Below are 22,073 nucleotides of genomic sequence, written 5' to 3' on the forward strand. Positions count from 1 at the left end.
CTGCAATTTCTTCACTGGTTAAGCGTCGGTCTGTGTTCAGCAGTGTCCTCACTCTGTCCACATTCGCGTCGGTTCTTGCCGTCGACGGCCGTCCGGAGCGATGGTCGTCTTCAACGAGCTCCCTACCCTCTTTAAACAACTTGTGCCACTCAAATACTGTGGAACGGCTTAAGGCAGTGTCCCCATAAGCCTGCTTGATCATATCGAGGGTCTCAGTTGCCGTATTCCCGAGTTTCGCACAAAACTTCACGGAATAACGATGCTCTAAATTCAGATTCATTTTGTTTTTCGACGCAGACAAAAAACTTGCTTCACTAAAAACGGTGTCCTTACTCAACGACAGCCCGCAGGCGACTGAGGTTGGTGTCGGTCTGTTGCTAAGAGCCCCCTCCACCTTACCCTGCCAGGCAGACCCCCCTCCACCGCTCCGTTCGCGCCAGAGAAAATCAGTCCTACCACTTTTGGGTGCGACCCTGTATAGCTTTCCAAATTATTTGTCCACTACTAGAAGAATAAATTATTCTGGTGGTAATCTTGTATTTTGTGATTCTAGTTGAGTATTATCACAAATTAGTATGCACAGCTCCCTCCGCCATTCCATCAAGCTCCTATACAATATCTGCGCTACCGGGATCATTGAGCGCAGATTGTTCGGCAAACAACTCTGAAAAGTGGCCTCCTTTACCGTTACCTTAGAAGTCATTTTCACAGCCAAAGTTTTCAAACATTGATTTCATTGCAAGATTTTCTTAGACCATTGTTCACTTCCTGTCCTTCACTGAATCCTTAGTACCGTATTTCACCATTTTCTTTCAAAAGCCGTTGGAAGGCAGGATTTGAATTACCTCAAATGCTAACGCTTAGCACCTGATCGTCATTGATTCCTTCAGTTGTACGGATTCATTTAATTATTGCTTTCCAACAGGCTTTCTCGCAGCCGATATCTTCATGTGGAGGCTTTGATTACGTTTCTGAACCTATCTTTGCCACTGATAATTTTAATTAGACAGATATTTACAAGTAGATAACTTTTCGTGTATTCTTACCGTTTTTACAAAACGTGCAATACAAAAGTTTTTCCCCTGCCCCTGACAGTGTCCGTTCCAGTCTATTAAAATATCTCATTTTCTTATTTTATTACTTAAATTATACTTACATTTTCATCGTAGTCTCTCGGAATGCCTGCACGTTCAAGATGCCTTTAAGATTTACTTTTCTCTAAACAAAAAGACGTTCGTTGTACAGACGAAAACTCTTCAAAAGTAACCCGACACTCTTAAAGAGATATGTCCTCACTTCAGCATTACTGTTCGCAGATCGATTATGTATGATTCTAAAGCCGCCATATCAAAAAAACTCTTTCACCAGTTCATTGCATTCCTTATGAAATATAGACATGTACACCCAGCACTTGCATATCAACTTTCACCTTCAACAGTGTCATCCTGGCCGAATTACTTAACAATCCAGGCTTTAATGATGAATTAGTTACCACACTTAACCGCTGTAATCTCCCGAATAGGCCCTGTCCAGGGTTCAGGAGAATTATACCTTGCTTTTTACTCGAAATGTTTAATCACCAACCTCGAACACAAATTACAAAAGAATATATTTCATGACCTGCTGTTCCTTACCAATCGATAAGAATGTGGTATTTTCCCATTGCTTTCCACATCGCAGTAAGTACGTGGTTGGACACTGTCACTACAACTACAGGATCGTGTGGCTATGCATGACTCCTACAGTCTCTACTTTAATTTGCACGAATAATATATATTGCTCTCGTCCTAATACAATTGGACGCGTGCTTGCAGTTGCTAAGGCATGGTATCTGCATACACTCCTCCGGGGAAATAATAGTAGTAGTATTAGGGGAGGCGACCGACAGCTGAGGTCATTTGAGCCATTAGGGATGCACGGGAAAGGATGAAGGGAGAGAAACCCGGCGTCGGCATTAGCCTACTCTAAACGAAAGGCTCCAAGGGCTCGCCAGCTTCACATTCCATCCGACGGACGGCGTTCTCACTCTCCTGTGCTCTCCACAAAGCACCTCAAGTAGGGATCGGGATATCACTGAATAATATCTGCCGCCGCCGTGATTCGAACCCGGGCCCTCCGGGTGGAAAGCCAGCACGTTAGCCACCGCACCTTACCGATCCCCTCCGGAGGAATAAATAAATACACACAAACCATTGCAGGAAGATGTAGGATTGCAAATGAGGACAACATAAAATTACGTTCAAGGCGGTAAAATATCAAAACTTCATTACATTTAGTCCTAAAGCGGTAGTACGTACACTTGTTGCAATAACGAAAAGATGGCAACGGGCTTACGAAGATATAAATAGACTTTCAAACCTTACTTCGATGAGTTCAAGACATTTTACGGCTAACGGACTTGCAAAGACAATATTTTTCATTTATAAGAACCATCTAGCTTAAGTTTAATTAAAATGAATAAACACTAAAATATTCATTATTATTATTATTGACCATCCATTTTCTATAGACATTAATTACATTTTATAAGTAAGGAGGCATACGCAGAACATAAGTATAAGCAACGTTACACGAAGAGAGGCATATAAATATTTCATGAAAGACACTAGATGATTCCATTAGAAATTACCTACATGGAACTGAAGCGAAAATTTTAATAAAAATCCACACAAAATATTGAAAATTTCCGAAAAATCATTTTTTTGTTAAATGTACACAACCACCTAAACATCCTATCACGTATGGGCAGTAGGAAAAAATTTGCATAATTGATCGAAATAGTACAAGTTACGTAATACAACGATATCATACCTTAAAAATAGCACCAATGGATAAACGGATGTCGATAATTTACAAGGGGCTACGCATATTTACCACAATTCAGAATCAATTTCCCAAAGAGAGATAAGGTATAAATAAGACCCGACAGTAGATGAAAGATCGAGATAGCATTTCGTAAGCAAATTACTCCGCCATGTTACTGCGACTTATGGCCTCTAAATAAGTCTAATAGGGCAGTGGAACAAATTGACCGGTAGAAATTGCCGGAGGAAAACCAAGGCGAATTTTCCGTAAAATGTAAATCAAAATATGCTTCCCTAAAAGGGTACCATTTTACTCGTAAGTATCGGAAGTTTCCGAAAAAGACTAATATTTACAATTACCATTCTAAGAGCAAACAACTGCAATTTACAGCCTTATTTTATTTTTTTATTAAATAAAATGAAAGAATTTCATATTTATTTTTTCAAATCCATCTCCAAAAGAGGCCGAGAGAATAAGTAAGTGAATATTCACTCAGAGAAAGTAACTCATAACCACCAATGGATAACATTAACGACCAGTAATAATCACAGCATATGCTACAATAACCATGGTATAATAAAGATCTCTGATTAGGAAAGTTGCCGGTGATCGAGGTCGAATTTCAATGAAAAACGGCATTATTAACTTTTCATTCTTTTCCCTATCAGTACACTAAACTGAACTGCCAAAATAGTAACAATCAAAGTAAATGATCGCATGCCTTTTTGAAATTGAAACTTTATTCCCCGTGAAAAAGATAAGAATGTTATTGTGCCCTGATGTTATGTAAATAGTTTATTTACAAACTTTCGCTAATCTACTAAAATGTTAGACCATTATAATCAGGAGTCAAGTCAGCAATCAATACAAAGGGGATTTTTTCCTACTTCAAAAATATGCATTGAAATTACGAAGAAATGCTCTTATAAACTGAAATAAGTGAATCATATGATCAGGCACTTTTTGCTTCAATTGCGTTACATCGAAAAATGCCGTATAACTTCAATTTCATATTACTTGGACCATGAAATTCTGAGTATACCACTACCGGAAACAAGATCAGTTCCCACAATGTCACAAAGTAAGCATTGTGGAATTTTCATGTCAACCTATCAACAATTTAAAAAAAATGAATAGCTGAGGGATATTCAATTTTTATATAATATATAGATATACACACATGCATTCATACTTATCTGGAAAGAAGCGAAAACATTAGGAAGTTCCATTATTGGCATACATGTATTACCGGTAAGAGTTGGTTTTGGATGAGCATCGCCTAAACAATTGCAGAAAAATATATTTAATTTCCTCTCCTAACAAAAAGAACTACCTAAAATCGGGCACTACCATAAGCCTCTCTTCAATTTCGCATTCTTAATTTCGTACAATCCCATCGCCAATCAAAACGCCCTGAATCCACCTTTCCTGCCTCCTTTTGACTTCTCCCAAAATTCCTCTCTCCTCCCTCCGCCATGGCTAGCACTTCATTTGTTTTACTTTCAGTCCACTTCACCTTTTCCGTTCTTCTCCACACCCACATTTCAAATTCCTTAAATCCATGCCTATCATTCTGCTTTAATGACCATGTTTCCGCGACGTATAAAACCATGCTCCAAATCAAAGTCTTAACGAGCCTTTTCTTAACATCCTTACTCCAAGTCCCTGTAATCAATTCCATCCTTGTGAACGCTTCTTTGCCTTTTTCAATTCTTCGCCATATTTCCACACTACTTGGACCATTTTGGTCCAAAACATTTCCGAGATAGTTAAACTGTTCCGCCGGCCCTCGTTTTTCCTCTATTTTAACATTTAGCTTAGCTATTCTCATTCTAGAAAATCGTATGACCTTTGTTTTATTTATATTTATTCTCATCCCATACCTATCGAACAGATCTTCCAATTCACTCAGCAGAGTTTACAACCCTTTGACTTACCTGCAAACTATAGCTTGGCCATGCGCAAATCCAACTGATTTTATGAATGCCCCACCGATGAATAAAAATTATAACGACCAGATACCCGAGGGAAAGAGAGACGGCGGCCCGAGTCCTTGTGATGGATAACCACTCATCGTTTAACTGCACGTACATCGAGTACTGAAAGACCGTTCACCGAGGAAGGGAGTAGTCACACACCCTCACGAAAGGGAAAAAGCGTTCTCACGCCACGCTGCGACGTCGGAGCCGGCAGAGAACTTCCGCCGCCACCTCCGGCTCTGCTTGGCGCCGCGCCCCCGGTGGGGCACGAGGCCGCGGGAGAGGGGACTCCCGCGGAAAAGGGCGCGGTCCCCTCGGCGGCCGTCCGATCCCCGCGGAGCAGCCGCTTGATTGACGGCCCCGATGAGGAAGGAGGGCTCACCGGTGGATGAGTCGCCGAAAATACGAGGAAAAAATAAAGATACGGTCGCCGTGACACAGCAAACTGTTCGCAGGCCACTGCTCATTCCACACACACCGTCAGGTATCGCGATAAGGCAATGAAGAGTACAAACAACAACGCTTATCTAGCAAGGGGTGACTCTTAGCCCCTTTATAATCTGGGAGGGCGGACGACCCGCGGGAGGTGAGCCGGGATCTGGGGCAGCGCGCTATACCGAGGATTCTGAGATATAAGAAAGACTAGCGCAAGTGAGGGGTTACACGAATTTTGAGCGAGACCTGATAAAAAACGAAGAATAGGCCTTACGTATTCTGTTAATAATAGAAAAAAATGTTACTGAAAATGTCTGAAATCCCTTATTGTTTTAAAGAAACTAAAATTGTTCAGGTAAAAATGCGAATAACGGAAATGTATAAGTTTTATTTAATTAACCAGCAATTGCCCTAAATATGAGCGGAACATTAGCTGATTGAAAGGTCTCTAATTCTATTATATGAACCTATGGATCCCGGAAACATTTCGTAATAAGTCATGATTTTTCATTCTTCCCACTTCCTTTACGTAAAGAAAAAAATACTGAAAGAGCTATAAGTTATCGAGTCAACACAAATTTCCTGAGAGAACTAATTAACTCTAATGTGAGGTTATTTGGCGAACAATTTCTTGATAAGTGCGAATACGTGTTTACCTCAAAGACTTTCAACATGAGTGTTAAAAGTATATATTCTGAAAATTTCGCGCAAATTTAAAAAGCCGGAGGAGCTGGCTGCATCAAGCTGCGCTTCAAGCTCCAGAAAACCGCATCAAAGAGTCATACCGTCTTCATAAAACAATTTTAAAAGGGTGACAGGCAGATATTTGAATACACCCCGATACCACGAAGTGCCATAACTTGAGTTGTACCCTTTGAACCTTCCAGTTCCAGTAGAATATGAAAACATTGAAATCTATTATTTAGTACATCTACGAGTACTTTCTACCAACAAAAAATTACATCAACTGCCACAAAGATGCGGCATCAAATCTTCCGACATTTCTCAGTCATTATATGCTTTTAGGGGAATACCTGCTGCAGTGGACCACCATCTCTCTTACTCGTCACGTTACCTATAATTTCTCCTATTCCCTAAGGTGAAATGTCAGTTCCAAGGGGGACGAATATAGAAAATCTAGGAGATATTGTGGTATTGCAGTAGCTGGACCACATCCCCACATGGAAATTCAAGTGTGCTTCTAGAAATGGGAGTGAGATGCCCGATGTATCAAATTACAAGTTAACTGCCCTGGAGGAAAAAAGCATTTATTGGCTATTAATAAAAGCTCTAGCACAATTATTGATCGTGTGATGGAATTTTAAAAACCCGCTTCACTTACCCTTTGGGGGAGAACACCTATTTTTCAAGTGCACGCTGTTTTTTGACAATAGAACCGGTTTCAATACGAAAATTGAGCATCCCCTTAAGCATTAGTAAATTACTTGGCAGTGGCGACATTCTACCGTCTTAACAGCACATTTCTAACGAAGTGGAAAAGAAATATTCCGAACGTTATTAAATTGCCGCGGTATTTTGAGGTATTTCTTGCATTGATTTTTTCAAAATAATATGGCCAGATATAACTGATTCAAAAACATGGTACGGCATACATACTTGCATTGCTTTCGTGTAAATGTTTCGAGCGTAATTATATCACCTCATGTCTATGTGGTTCACCCATTTTGAACGTATAATGTTCAGAAAAACAACACCCCCCCTCTGACACAGCATAGAGGCATTTACGACCACAGCTGATCACTCTCCCTCCAGCAGAGTCAAAACCGCCCGCAGCTCACTGACAAATGCTTGATCAATGGCTATCATTTGGAAATTCTATGGAATATGATCTTAATTTCTCGAGTTTACCATACATCTACATCCACATAATACCCCGCAAGCCGCCGCAAGGGTGTGTGACGTGTTAGGTCACCACCCGTAAAAGGGAACAGAACCACATGCAAAATCAACACATCTATGCAAACATATACCCACAGTGGCGCGTACATTCATGCAAAAATCCTTTCAACTCACACGCATGTAAATAAATATACTATCAACTAACAAACAATTCCACCTGATTCACAATATGATTATCAATTTGTAGCAATAAACACTTGAATGATCTGTCGAAAAAATCCTCATGCAAAAATCTTCAAAATTATGATGAAGCCAGTGTAATCAACCCAGAAGTAGTTTAATAAGTGGGTAAAACTAGTATTCTGCTTAGCCCCAGGGCATATTAAATTAACGCAGCATAATACGTGGGCTAATCCATTCATTTTGCTGCTTGAGGTTACACAGAAAGATCGAGTGTCTGCAAAATAGTACGGCTAGGGTGGATATGGGTATTTCCCAAGTCCTCCGGGCAGAACCTCAGTCCCCAGGTAAGTTACCGACCTCACTGGCATACTCCACTTACTAGGCTACCTCAGCTCCTCAATCTTTAAAATAAGGATACATTATTGATGAAATTATAGTATGCAAAACGGTGAATACAAGTAATTCTTAAGTAGGCTTAGGTGAATACAAATAATTGATTCCGAGGCAGTTTCGCCCGGAAATAAAGTGTTTAATGAGGAAAGAAATAGGAGGAAGTTCACCTCTAAGCCATTTGGGATATAAGCGACATTATAGTTTAATGAATATCTATAGCATAGCATAGTTAATAGCTGCGCTCAATAATTAACGATGAACTGCACTCAAATTCAATTTCTAATGAACGGTGCATACAGCTAACGCGTTACTGCAAGCATATACCATTCCCAATGGTGCGCTGAAAACAATTTTGAAAGGGCACTAAAAATGTATCCACCTGAAAACTGAAATTGATTTTGTAAACAAATATGGTCAATAAAATACATACAAGATGCCATAATAATTACAGAAGAACACACAATTTAATATTAGTAATGTTTAGACATAAAAATTCTTGTTATTCAACAGGACCAAGAGAAGAATTCGGAAATACGAAACGTTTACTATTTTAATCTATTAGCTTAACAAATATAATTGATAAGCTTTAACCCCCACAACGATATTTCAAAAGAAATACACTCAAAAGATTGAAGAATCAGAAATTCTAGGGTTAGCTTACCGAATAAATTAAACTGATAAAGACCTATGGCAATGTTGCAGCAGCTAGAGATAGAGAATACGCCTTTTTCGATGCTCATTACAGTAATTTCTGATTTGAAAAATGATAACTATATAAAACTATGGAAAGAGGAAGTTCACGCACTTTTCAATATGAAATACAAAAAGGTTTTAAATGTTTTCCATGAAATACCTTCGTTATCGTTGACCCTGTGGGTGCAAATCAGTTTGCCTTTCCAGTCAATGAATAAAACGAGACGAAGAAACAAGTTAAATGACCAAAAAGATAGGGAACAATATAGCATGCGAAAACTCATGAGGCCATTTACGCAATAGTTGACAGTATCATGCATCGAAAATTCAAAAAATGAAAAATCAACCATGAAATAATATCCTATCCCAGAATTTGCTGGCATATGGTCGCAAATTAGAAATATACAAAACATATATTCCATCTTTTTCGCATGTAAAATACGTAGTACTGTAGTTTTAGTTAAGTATTTCTTGGATTAATTTTCCATAACATGGATTACATTAAACGAGGCTTGCATGTAACTCATAACAAATTATGCCATAAAAATAGAAAAAAATGTACCCAGAGCTCACAAAACCTCTCAACAATTGTCAAATGAAGCACGACAGTAAGATAAAGCACCGAGAAAAATGTAGTAATACAAAAACATTGGTTCAAATAATGACCCGGATGTGTTTCAATATTTGGACTTATTTGTCTCAAAGTAAACCGAACGAGATGGTGCATTAAATAACTATAAAAACTCATTTCACAAAAAGAAACTGAACAAAAAAAAACAAACCTGTCTCATGTTCAACTAGGGAGTCTCATCGGATATCATTTGAGTATAAGCAAGAATTACTCAATTACGTATGCACTGCCAAACGGACAGGTATAATAGGGGAAAAAAACCTAATCTTAAAACCATAAATTAATTAGCAACTTACTCCGAACATGCATGAGTCCAATATATCAGACCTTCGACAGTTCAAATTAGCTGGTTATTCCTCATGAATGGAGGCAAGATACACGGGGAAATGAAGGGTGGAATGACAGCAAGTGGAACGGGGCGCAAAAAGTCGATTGGAAAGTAATTTCTGTCCCAGCGGGAGAAATCAAACAAGGGGACAGCTAGAAGGGAAAGAGATGGGCGTTCATCTCTTATGGGAGGTAATCGATGACTTGTAGAAAACTTTGGGTGGTTGAGGTCCCATTGCTTCGACCAGACAGACGGATTCGCTCCTCTTCGTGATACACCTGAGCTATCGGAGACAAACCGGGGTAAATCATTACGGTTGGAAAGCAAAGTTAGTTGAAGGTGGAATGCTATTACACTTTATGACTACGAATGCGCTGCGGTATTCGTCATTCAGAGGGAGAAATATAAGAGCATCTGATAAAGAGATGCAGGCTAATGCCGCATTAGAACGCGATTAAATAATGGAGCGCTCTTTACAGTATTGCTTGTTTGTCTGTTTTTATGTTTCCCTTCCTTCCTCGTCTCTCACTGAGGGAGGGGACCCTCCCGCTCCCTACAGCGTTGGGTCACATTCCCTACCTGTGTCCTTGGACTAGGAGACCGTTGTATGTTGCATGTCCATGTGGTAGTGGAATTTCGCCTTCTTAAATTTCAAATTCTAGCTTGCACGTTATTGGATAAATTTTTACCGTATCCTAAGGTGCAATTGTTTGCCAGTTGATGTATTTGCATGTGAGTGGGTTGAAAGTATTTTTGCATGAATTTATACACTACTTTGGGTATAGGTTTGCATGGATGTGTTGATTTCGCATATGCTTTTGTTTTCCTTTACGAGTGCTAACCTAAGAACCCCCGCCACACGCCCTGGCGGCGGCTATTGCTTGTCCAAGGCAGCAATAATGGCAGTGAATGAAAGGGTACTCTACCCATATTACTGTGTGGAAATGAAACATGAGTATACTGCGACAAATATGATCGTAGATAATGAGCAGAGGGTATTGGGTACCTGAGGAGTGTTTGTGGTAAAAATAGGACAGATTGAGGAATGGCTTGGTCGTGAAATAACTGGGATCCGCTTTAAAACAAGTAAAAAATGAGTGAGCTAAGCGAGTCTGGTCAGTTCGAGAGAATGGATGAGAGCGAATTCACCAAAAAGATATGTAATAAGAGTAAATGGTTTGAGAGGAGGAGTTGAGCCACGAAAAATATGACGAGTGTGGTAGATGAGACATACAAGGCAAGACACATCACAAATCTCAGAAACAGCATACAATGCATGAAACAGTCTTTGAATTTCATAGAGAAGAAAGAATTATTCTAGTATAGGGTAGAGTACGGAAGCATTTAGCGAAAGAGAATAAGCTTCCCTTTCTAACCTAACACCAAGATTTCCTAAATACATGTAGTGCCTATGCCGCCAGAGAACAGCATGGAGGGGATGTATGAATGAACTTTGAGATCTCATTTCGTTTCAAAAAATTGATTGTAAAATGAAATATAACAACAGTAATACAAAAACTGGCAGTTATGTCTTAGGAAGGTACCAAGTACCTCACCACTATGGCTAAATATTGTAGAATATTATTTATATTGATACCCCTAATGTATTTGAGTTTTACGTACAAAGTAGAACATGAACAATTACAAGTTGCAATAACGATGCTGCTGATCTGTACACCGTAAAAATATGAGTTAATGCAAAACAACTCCAGAAATGTAAATGAAAACTGCCCAGAGGGTGAAATAAAAGTCATCGTGAGCAAGAAATTCTAGAACGTTAATGGTTATAATATATTGGAATGTTATAATCATATATTAAATCTATATGTTTGAAAACAGCCACCCCCCTTTCCCGCCACACGCCCTCGCGGCGGCTTGCGGGGTATTATGTAGATGCAGATGACTTTCCCTCAGTTTATATCTAACTCAGAAAATCTACTGAAAATAAATAGTTCCGTAACTTATAACACTCGTATATAGGAAGAATATAATAATTCTCTTGGAATTAAATTGATATTAGCCACAGAAAAACGTATGCATTAACTTACCCTGAAAATATAGAAAGTTGTGATTTTCTGAGTAAACTTACCGAATGATTTCCGAGAAAATATTTTTCTGCTTAAGCGCTCTCTCAGAAATTTTCTTTTATCCTTCAATGCCAGTAACGGTATTACAGCAGCCTAGGTATTCATTTCTTACCACTCACTGTAGTGAATAAGAAATGCAATTCTAAACCCAGCCGTCGAAGGTGATACGCAAAAAACACTTCAGAGAAGAAAAAGAATTCTCTCGGTTGATGTATCCTCCAGACAGGACTTGAAATGATCGAACAGAAGACGAGAAAGTCTGCGCGAAGATCCAAGTTAAAATGCGAGTACGAGGGATTGAAAATGTGTCCATAAGCCAGGGTTTAGGTAAGCTTGTCCACCTTTATACGAAGGCAAAACTTCATGCCACTCGAAACTTGACATTTCGCTACGATATTGAATTCACCATTCTTTCGAAGATTTCTCAATTCTGAGAAACTTTGAGATTTGAAAGCATGACGGATTATTTCAGCCAAAAAAAGTACAACATGCAGCGCAAACCGCTCCATGAATCTCTCCACTCAGCCTACACACATTTAAGAAGTCCATAGAACATGCCTTGATGCGTCTTCCGCTGCTAAAATAAACGCATAGAAGTGATCGATAAGACTTAAGAGTTTAATATCAAAAAAGCTGTAATTGAGCCAATGCAACAAATAAAAATGTCACCAGTCCATATTAAATAAATATTTGATTAATTTTTAATTGAATACTTGGAACTCACACATGAAGAATTGACAACCAAGAGGAAATTATCAATACACTATATTATAAAAACGAAAATTCAATGACAAAATATTTCCCACAAAACTAATCAAGAAAGACTCTGGCAAGCAGAGGTCCATCTGTGACACCTATCTGTTTTAGCAGCACCTCATCGAAAACATACAAGTGTAATCAACTGCGCCATTGACTCTTTGGGATAAAGGTTCTCTAACATAGAGCCTATTATCCTTCAAATACAAAGTGAAAAAAACACTGCGCACCGGGCTTTTGCAAGAAATTTGTCCCTTAATGCGGACCGAAAACAGTTACGCACATATGTGAATCTTGTCGAGAGATAACGAGAGAAAAAAGGCAGCTATTTCAGCATTTCATTGCTGAAGGGCGATATCTATAATAGTTACCCATAGTTTTGGACAATCACTACAGATGACTTGTTAACTTCCGGATTATATAAGTGGATTTATAAGCAAATATCATACAAAATAGGGGCCTTAAAATAAAACGTATAAAATTACCTTCCGCTAATTCGATATCCAAACAGACTTAAAAAAGTGAAAACACGAAACACATGCTATAGGATAAATATGTCCCAAAATTAATGTTTCAAGGTGGAGAAAAAATTTCATTTCAATTTTCCACTGGAATTCGACGGCTCATGGCCATTGATCTACTAGGCTGCATGATGACAAAATATTCATGCTTGTCAAACAGCATAGACTATAATCACTCATTTTTATGCAGTATAATCAAGTAGAAAACAATTCCAAAGACTAAATTACTGATTCAAAATATTAAAAAAATATTTCAAATTTGCATCATTAAAATGCATTTATTGAGCCATAAAACTATAATTTTGCCACTAAGCAAACTGAACTAAAAATATCACCGAAATAAATAACTTGGAGACCAAATACATCCAAAAATGGAGTAATAACGTCACATTTTGAGATGAATATCCATGTAGATGAGTGTATGCATGTGTATGCATGAGTGCATATATATATATATATATATATATATATATATATATATATATATATATATATATATATATATACGTGCATATATATATGTATGCATGAGTGCATATATATATATATATATACGTGCATATATATATGTATATATATATATATATATATATACATATATATATGCACTCATGCATATATATATATAAAATATAAATTTTTTTTATAAACCATAAACACAGTAATCAACCCGAAGGTGGAGAGTAGGTGATGGTAGAGATCACCCAGTACTAAGCCCTATACGGCGTGTGAAAATTCACACATCAGGGTAGGGGGGCCAGTGCCTTTCCCTGTGCCGGTTATGGTTTCCCAGGAAGACCTGGTACCCGAAAAATCACTTTAGCTTGGGTGAAGCTGCAGGTGCCCAGAGTGCCTTCCCCGAGAATCGAACCCGGGACCCTCCGATCAGCAGTCCAACGCTCTACCCACTGGACTACCGCGACCCACTGGAGCGACCAGTAAGTGATGGTGTCACGTTGAAAGCATTATTGAGGAAGGCAACAGGAAACCACCTAAATTATCATTCCCAAGATAAATGTGATGGTCACTGCAGAGATTGAGTCCTGGCAACTACGGGGCTCGGCACATTCTGCCGTGTGTCGTGCCCGGCAGCGGGGGAGGCAAGGCTTCCGTGGTCGTCATCCCACGAAACCCTTGCAAGGGAAAACCGGCAGCAGCAGGACAGAAGACGCAGGAGAAGAAGACCCAAAATTAGTTGGAATAGGAACGTGGAATGTTAGAACAATGATGAGGACAGGGAAATTGGAGAATGTTAAGCGTGAGATGGAAAGGGGAAAAATAGATATTTGAGGTCTATGCGAGGTGAGATGAAAGGGTAGCGGGGATTACTGAAGTGATAATTATAGAATAATATACAGCGGCGGGTACGAGAGCCAAAGTGGGGTAGCCAAAATATTAAATAAAGTGGTAGGAAGAAGCGTAGTCTATGTAGAAAAAGCAACTGATAGAATATTACTAGTAGAGATAAAAGTAGAACCGACGAACTTGGTCCTTGTTTAGCTCATACATGCCACCGAGCCGCCATAAGGAAGAAGAAGTCGATAGGATACACGATCAGTTAGAGGACATAATCGCGTGTGTTCCTGCAGGGAAACATTTGATAGTGATGGGGGATTGGAATGCGACGGTAGGCGAAGGAAGAGATGGTGACGAGGTCGGGGACTACGGTTTAAGCATGAGGAATGACCGCGGGGAGAAAGCAGTTGAGTTCTGCAGGAGACAGAGGTTAGTCATCACCAACACTTGGTTTAGACACCACAAAAGACGCAGGTATACATGGGAAATGCCAGGTGACTCAGAAAGGTATCAGCTAGATTATATTCTGGTTAGACACAGGTTTAGGAACAGTGTGATAAATTCGCACAGCTTCCCGGGAGCGGATACGGACTCTTACCACAATTTAGTTGTTATGAAATGTAGCGGCCGTTTCAAAAAGATAAGGCATGGGCGGCGAGTTAGGAAATGGAATGTAGAAGCATTAAATGGTTTGAAAAGGAAGGAATACAAACAGGCGGTAGAGGAAATCATGGAGGATGTTAAAGAGCTAAGTACTATCGAAGAAAAATGGGAAAGTATCAAGAAAGGGTTGTCTAAAGCCGCAAAATACACTATTGGAACGTTAACGCTAAAAGGACTAGGAAACCATGGATCACGGATGAGATGATTACAAAGATGGATGAGCGGCGAAAATGGAAGAATGTTAATACAGAATTAGGCAAAATGTAGAACAAAGAATTGAACAATAAATTGAGGCGGGCAACAAATAAAGCAAAAGAAGCACGGTGGAAGACGCAGTGTGAGGATATGGAAAGTCTGCAGAGGAAGGGTGAAATCGGTGCGCTGTACAGCAAAGTTAAATCGTTATCGGGAAGTAAGAAAGGAAGAGCTATGCCAACAGTTAGAGATAAGGCGGGTAAGGTAATAGTTGACACAGGAAAGATCCAAGAGAGATGGAAGGAGTATATAGAAGAACTGAATAGTAAAGAACTCAGACCAACAAAGTTAGACATTGAAAAGGAAAATGACGTAGAGGAAGACAGCTTAGGTCCAGGCATACTAGACAATGAGATAGAAAGGGCATTAAGGGAGATGAATCTAAATAAGGCCGTGAGGGTGGATAACATTCCCGCGGAACTTTTAAAATGCTTAGGAAAATGTGGGAGGAAGAGGCTATATGGGCTGATCCGTAGTATTTATGAGGAGGAAATCTGGCCGGAAGACTTAGTGAGATCAGTTTTAGTTCCTATTCCGAAAAAGGTAAAGGCTACGTCATGTGAGGACTACAGGACGATAAGTTTGATATCTCACGCAGCTAAAGTTGTTCTCAGGATCATAAACAAAAGGATAGAGAGTAGGGCAAATGATTACTTGGGGGATGATCAGTTTGGGTTTAGGAAGGGGAGAGGTACGCGTGATGCTATTGCAGTAATGAGATTATTAATCGAGAGGAATATAAAACACAACCAGGAGGTATTTGCCTGTTTCGTAGATTTCGGAAAAGCTTTTGATAGAGTGAACAGGGAAAAACTAATGAGTCTTCTGCAGAAAATAGGAATAGATTGGAGGGAAAGGAGGCTAATCCGCAACCTGTACATGTTTCAGACTGCTCAGGTGCGGGTGGGAAACGGGGAGTCAGGATGGGCAGTGTTAGGAAGGGGTGTAAGGCAGGGTTGCCCATTATCACCGTTGCTGTTCAACCTGTATGCAGAGGAAATGATCAAAGAGGCATGGGAAGAACTAGAGGTAGGAATGAAAGTGGGCGGGGAATTCGTAAAATCAGTTAGGTTCGCTGATGACCAAGCTTTAGTTTGTCAGTCAGCCAAGGGGTTGCAAGCATTGCTGAGTGAATTGGAAATTCAGTGCGACAGGTATGGGATGAAAATCAATATTAATTAAACAAAGGTTATGCGATTTTCTAGAAAGAAAAAGGCTAAGCTAAACATTAATATAGGAGGGCAAAAACTAGAGCATGTAGAACAGTTTACGTATCTCGGTAGTCTTTGGACCAGCACGGTCAAAGTAGTTGGGACGTAAGGAGAAGAATTGCGCTAGGCAAAGAGGCTTTCACAAGGAGGAGGGAGTTGATGACAGGGACGCTGAGTAAGGATATTAAGGAAAGACTCGTAAAAACTTTGATATGGAGCGTAGCTATGTACGGTGCGGAAACGTGGTCATTGAAGCAGGAGGATAGACGTAGATTGGAGGCTTTTGAAATGTGGGTGTGGAGAAGAATGGAGAAGGTGAAATGGACAGAGAAGAAAACAAATGAGGAAGTACTTGGTATGGTGGGCGAAGAGAGGGGTTTGTTGGGAGAAATCCTATGGAGGCAGGAAAAGTGGATGAAGGGTGTATTGACCGGCAGTGGGATGTTGAAGACTGTAATAGAGGGGAGAATGTTGGGCAAAAGAGGAAAGGGAAGGAACAGGATATGGATGTTGGACGGGATGAAGGGAGGAAGAAAGTACCCAGAGATGAAGAGGGACCTGATGTAGAGTAGGATGCTGGATTTTTTGTTTTGCAAGGAGTCGGAAAATCTTTTTTTGTGGCTGTGTCCATCCAAAAACCTACCTTAACCGGTAGATTACCTTAAAAAAATATTTTTATATACACACACACTATCGGTAACCTACGGGATAAGTAGGTGTTTGATGCACACAAGTTTGACAACGGAACAGTGACAATTCCTTTCCTTCTTAAAGAATCACAAACCGATATCGAACCCTACCAGAAACCCCTCTTCAACTCCGCACACCTCCTTCATTCCGACCAACACCCCTTTTCTAACCCTGCCTCTTCCTCGTTTGCCTAACATCCACCCTTCTATCACAGTCTGCGATATCTTATTACCAATCAGAATACTCTGCAATAATCTTTCCTAGAGGGTAAAAGGGAAATGCCCACTGCCCTTGGGCAGTGGGCATTTCAGTGGGCGGTTTCAAATTCTCGAATCTGCCAAGGCCAGAGTTAAAAGCGACGGAATATGAAGGTATAATGATATTAAGAAGTAGAATAACGGAATGGATTGTTTCATCAAATTTAGGATGGAAAACATTCGAATTGAAATAATATTAATGTTGGAACTATTTTCCAAGAGTTCGAATAATGTTTAAGGACCGAATAATCATAAAATTGAAATAAACATTATTCAAATTAAATTTAAAAATGTTGAACAATATCAACAGCTAACAAGTCCAAAAGCAAAATACTAAGTACCTAGGCACTAGTAAAACTAGGCACCTAGTTTATCAAAATTTCACGGGGCAGAAATCACTAAAATCCTCCACCAAAAGAAGAAAATGTTCTATGATTTCTGGCCGAGTCAACAGTTGACGATCTGACGATGAATGTGCCAAGAGAAGATGACTCTGGGACACGACGGCACAATGGACGCGGAGGTTTGGTGCACGGAATAACACATTTGAAGGGGGTGCGAATGCTGCATCATTAATGAATTCATGTCACACAGTTTCACTTGCCACACTGCTTCCCGACATGAAGAATGAGTCAACAGGACAACGAAGCACCTCGAGAGATTCGTCATCTTCCGATTGTAGTAGACAAAGAAGGTTGAAGGAGACGAAAGAGGAATTGAGGGTGGCATAAAGATGGCAACAGGAAGTGCATCACTAAACCAAAAGAAATAAATGCTTGACGATTTTCCTATCTCGCTCGGTGACGGAGCTTGAAAATTAATCAGCGCCACAAAAATGATGAAGGATTAAATGAAAGTGCATCAATTCATTTAAAAACTTAAAATGAAATCATACTCGGAAAAAAATCACGAAATGTTTCAATAGGATTTTCCTATTACGATAAATGCAATTGTTACCGAAATCACAGTTTTAACAGCATCAGCATAAACCCAAGCATAAAGCTAGAAACACCCAACTATAAGGTCACAATGCTAGCATATAGTTCATATAATTCATATGACTTGCACATAAATTAGTAAATGAACATCGTAAACATTAAATAATTTAATTATTTTCCATGTTGAATCCCATGATATTTAAACTGATGCGTTGAAAATGCCAAACTATCAACCTAATGATCAACTTTACATGACATAACTATTTAATTATTTCAGCCAGGGTATCTCTTAGTGCATGCAAACTCCAATCACGAGACGGACAATCAACGAATTAAATAAATTGAAATATTAAATAATCAAGAATATCATATAAATTACTTGGGGGAGATTTTACAAAATAAAAATGTTCAAACACGACGGAATGTAACTAGAATAAAATGTATTTCCACGAAAGACATTAGATTTAATTATTAAATAGCTGCTTTACACACGGGCAATTGCTCTTTAATACTCCAAAAAATAAAATGAATACATAAAGGCATGTGAAAGAATAAAAGGTTTACTAATATTTAAGGTTAACTAATAATGCCACTGCAAAATTTACATAATAAAGCAAAACTATAGAGATTCCTTAAAGAACTACAGCGTAACCATTTTTTGCCTGCATTCCGGGTGAAAGATATATTTAATATTCAGAAAGAGAATGCACAAATTGGTGCCAGCAATACTCGTGTCAGAAGAAGGTTTTATGGTAGCCGTTAATATCATAAAAAAATAATTTTCTTCCCTCTTGCAGGGCCGAAGATAAAACAGTTCCGAAAGTACCATTAATATTAGTGACCAATGGTTGCAATGAGTTTAAGCTTTTGACGGGTGAGGCATATTGAAGCAGCCATTAAAGGATATAGTAGCAGTGGCAGCAAGAACGATACTAGCGCAAATCGATGACTTCTGCTGCCACAGAGCGGCGGAGCGAGTCGACAGGGCAAAGCCGGTAACTGCAAACAGATCGTCGGAAAGACATTTCCCGAGATCGTCTACCTTTTAAAGGACGAAATCCAAAACTTACCCTGTCGGCAACTTTCTTCTTTGCGGCTTGAGGCTGAAGCAACAACAGATCGCTTTCCGATGCGAGTCTATTAAATTTCTGCATTCGCTCCTTAACACTTATCTTTTGCTCGCCGTCCACCTCGGAGACGGGCTTTTCCTAATGAGGCGAAGAACAAAAAATCCAGTAGCTTTTAGTTAACAATCAGACATGAAATGAATCCAAATACAAAATAACTTAAATAAATAATAAAAATAAATTAAAATATTCTAAGAACAAAATAAAATAACCTTATGTCATAATAAAAAAAATAAAAAATTAGAGCTGCTAAAAATTTAGACGAGCTTTTATTTATTTTGCATTACACGCTCCAAGGAGCCTGCATATCACAGCGCCACAGAGTGAGTTAAAAGATCAACAAGAGCACTACAGCTGTGGATGGTAAGAGGCATAACATAAAATTAAAGCAACTTTGCTTCAACAGTTATAGCAAAAGAGAAACTGACATAAAAATATGTTTATGTAACACAGCTTGAATAATAGAAAAATGAAATAATAATAAATGAGTAAAGTAATACATGATCATTAAGGATGCTAGCTGTGGATTCCCGAAACTGAATCCATGTGATTCCTCAAAACAGCTTTGGAAATATCCTGCCTCGGCTATATGATCTCCTGGACAGAATATTTACCTGGGATACCAGTTAAGGTGCGGGAAAAAAGGAGGTGATAGCTAAAGGAAATTATGCCACCGCCAAAGTTGAAGTAAAGGTATGCGATGGAAATGTCATGCTTTGGAGAGAGGGTGTAACTAAATCAATTAAAACAATTATAAATCGCCACAAAAATATATCAAACGACCACCCATAGAATATCTTACATTTATTGCTTTGAATGTTTACTGATTTCAATGATTTACAACCATTGTGTTCTTGGAAGAAGCCTTCGCTACATCGAGCCATGGCCATAGAAATAATGACCGCGGAAATAAAACACAGAAATTGATAAATGAATCTTCCATTCATTCAGCCACACGCAAATGATAGATTCACCAGGAAAAAAAATCATCCACAACAGCAATTACGTCTCGGGTGAACTATAAGCAGTATTTGTCGTAAGCTTATCATTTTACAATGGCCAAAGGAGTACAGTCACAAAGAAATTTCCCTGCACTCAAATATACTTATTTCAAAAGAAGAATAATTCACGGATTAAGAGTTGCACAGAAGGTGGTTGATCGCTAAAAAAAAATCAACATCAATTTCCAAGGCGATGAGTACAAGTTAATGAATGGTATCGAACGGCTCAAAGGGAATATGCTACGACACGCATTTAAGTATACACTTTAAAAAAGACAATCAAACAGCGAATGATCTCTTAACTTCGGATGCAATAAACACCTTCGAAATGAAGAGAATGAAAAAGGACTAATGAAAACGGGGCTTCCCTTACAGATCGACGCAAAGAAGCCGAAAACCACCTACGTATATCTAATCGTCAAAAAAAATCTCCAAATCCCATATCTGTCTCCCCTCATTATTTAACATCCTTCGGGGCTCAACAGTTGATTGCGGCTCGTGCTAATGATGCCTGAGTTATGACCACGCTCCACCTCATCTTCCGGGTCTCCCTTAGCGCCAAGAGCCAACTGATGTAAAGAGGCTATCCGATGCGGAGTTGGGGGGCAGGGTAAGTAAACCCATTTAATGACCACCGCTCGACCACGACGCCCTATCGATGCGAGGGTGGAGCGAAATGACGACGACGAGAGGGACGCTACTCCCTCATTCAAACGCCGTCTGAGGAGAGTCGCCGCCGCTGGGAGGAGGAGAGGGAGACCACCGATCGGAAGGTCGGCGGAGCATCATCATTCCACGTCCCTCTCCTCTGACGGACGGGGCGAAGGTGGACGCGCGCGTGAGCCGCCGCCACCACCGCCAGTCCATCCATCCCCCCGTGGCAGATAGGGAGGAGCGGAAAGGGTGCCCGTCCGCCGGCAGGCGGGCACGCCCTCCAATCAACCGCCTCCATTCCCGAGTTTTTAGGCACGCTGCAGCAGATAAGGGCAGAAAGAGAAGCTAACACCCTATGACAAAGGGTACTGACTCGGACCCCTACCGTCCCCTCATATCCCCAATTCTTCGGTGGGGATGTCGAGACCAAACTGTCTGCTGAGTCAAATCCTAAGGAAATTAAATGCTAAAAAATCCCCCTCGTCCGATCGAACACGGGAGTCCACCTTTCATTTCCGCTCACATCGTGTTGCTCTTTAGCTTTCTGAGCGCCCGTGGGAAACTATCTGACTTGGAAAGGTGGCCACGGACGGATGGACAACGAGTCATCCTGAATAGATGGGAAAACTTTGCGGCACCAGAGTCATACAAGCTTGTTGTTTCAATTGTTGCGCTGTACGTATGTAGTTCGAGAAGTATGCACTGTGTTGGGCATTTAGGCGTGACTATTTCTCTCGGGGCATTTTCTAGCGAAAAGAAATTGGCAGGTGGATCCGTAGTACGTATCCCCAACTTGGACATTAGGATAGAATGGAGAACTGTATGAAGTGTGATGAACACCCTTCGGGTGCTAACCAGTTCCATAAGCCTCTTTTCAGGGGAAATGCGACTCGTAATTAAATGCCGCATCGTACACCTACTGACGAGAGGACGTTAAAATGACGACTCCTAGTTAAAAGTGAGGTGCAAACAACACTACATACAAGTAATAATATTTACTTTCCTCTCCTCTAGTTGCTACTTTACATCTTTAAAAAATCACATATTCTAAATAGTGTACGTCGCGGTAGTCCAGGGGTAGAGTATTGGACTGCTGACCGGCGGGCCCAGGTTCGATTCCCGGGCAAGCTATGTGATTATTCGGGTACCAGGTCTTCCAAGTAAACCATAACCGGCGCAGGGGAAGGAACTGGCCCCCCTCCCCTGATGTGTGAATTTCACACGCCGTCGGGCTTAGTACTGGGCGAACTCTACCCATCACCTACCAAACCGACCTTCTGGTTGATTACTGTGTTTATGGTTTTTTTTTA

General features: G+C 39.9%; 1 protein-coding gene across 1 annotated transcript in view; it reads right to left on the bottom strand.

Annotated features, from left to right (window-relative positions):
* The window catches only part of sowah (ankyrin repeat domain family member sosondowah), a 227,134-nt gene that overhangs the window by 199,140 nt on the left and 5,921 nt on the right, over positions 1–22,073 (bottom strand). Inside the window, exon 4 of the mRNA XM_071587124.1 lies at positions 19,052–19,189. Coding sequence (XP_071443225.1) covers positions 19,052–19,189 — 138 coding nt within the window. The remainder of the gene's footprint in view (positions 1–19,051; positions 19,190–22,073) is intronic.

This window comes from Hetaerina americana, unplaced genomic scaffold (assembly GCF_022747635.1).
Source record: "Hetaerina americana unplaced genomic scaffold, ioHetAmer1.1.p SCAF_3, whole genome shotgun sequence".
In the NCBI taxonomy this organism is placed as follows: Eukaryota; Metazoa; Arthropoda; class Insecta; order Odonata; family Calopterygidae; genus Hetaerina; species Hetaerina americana.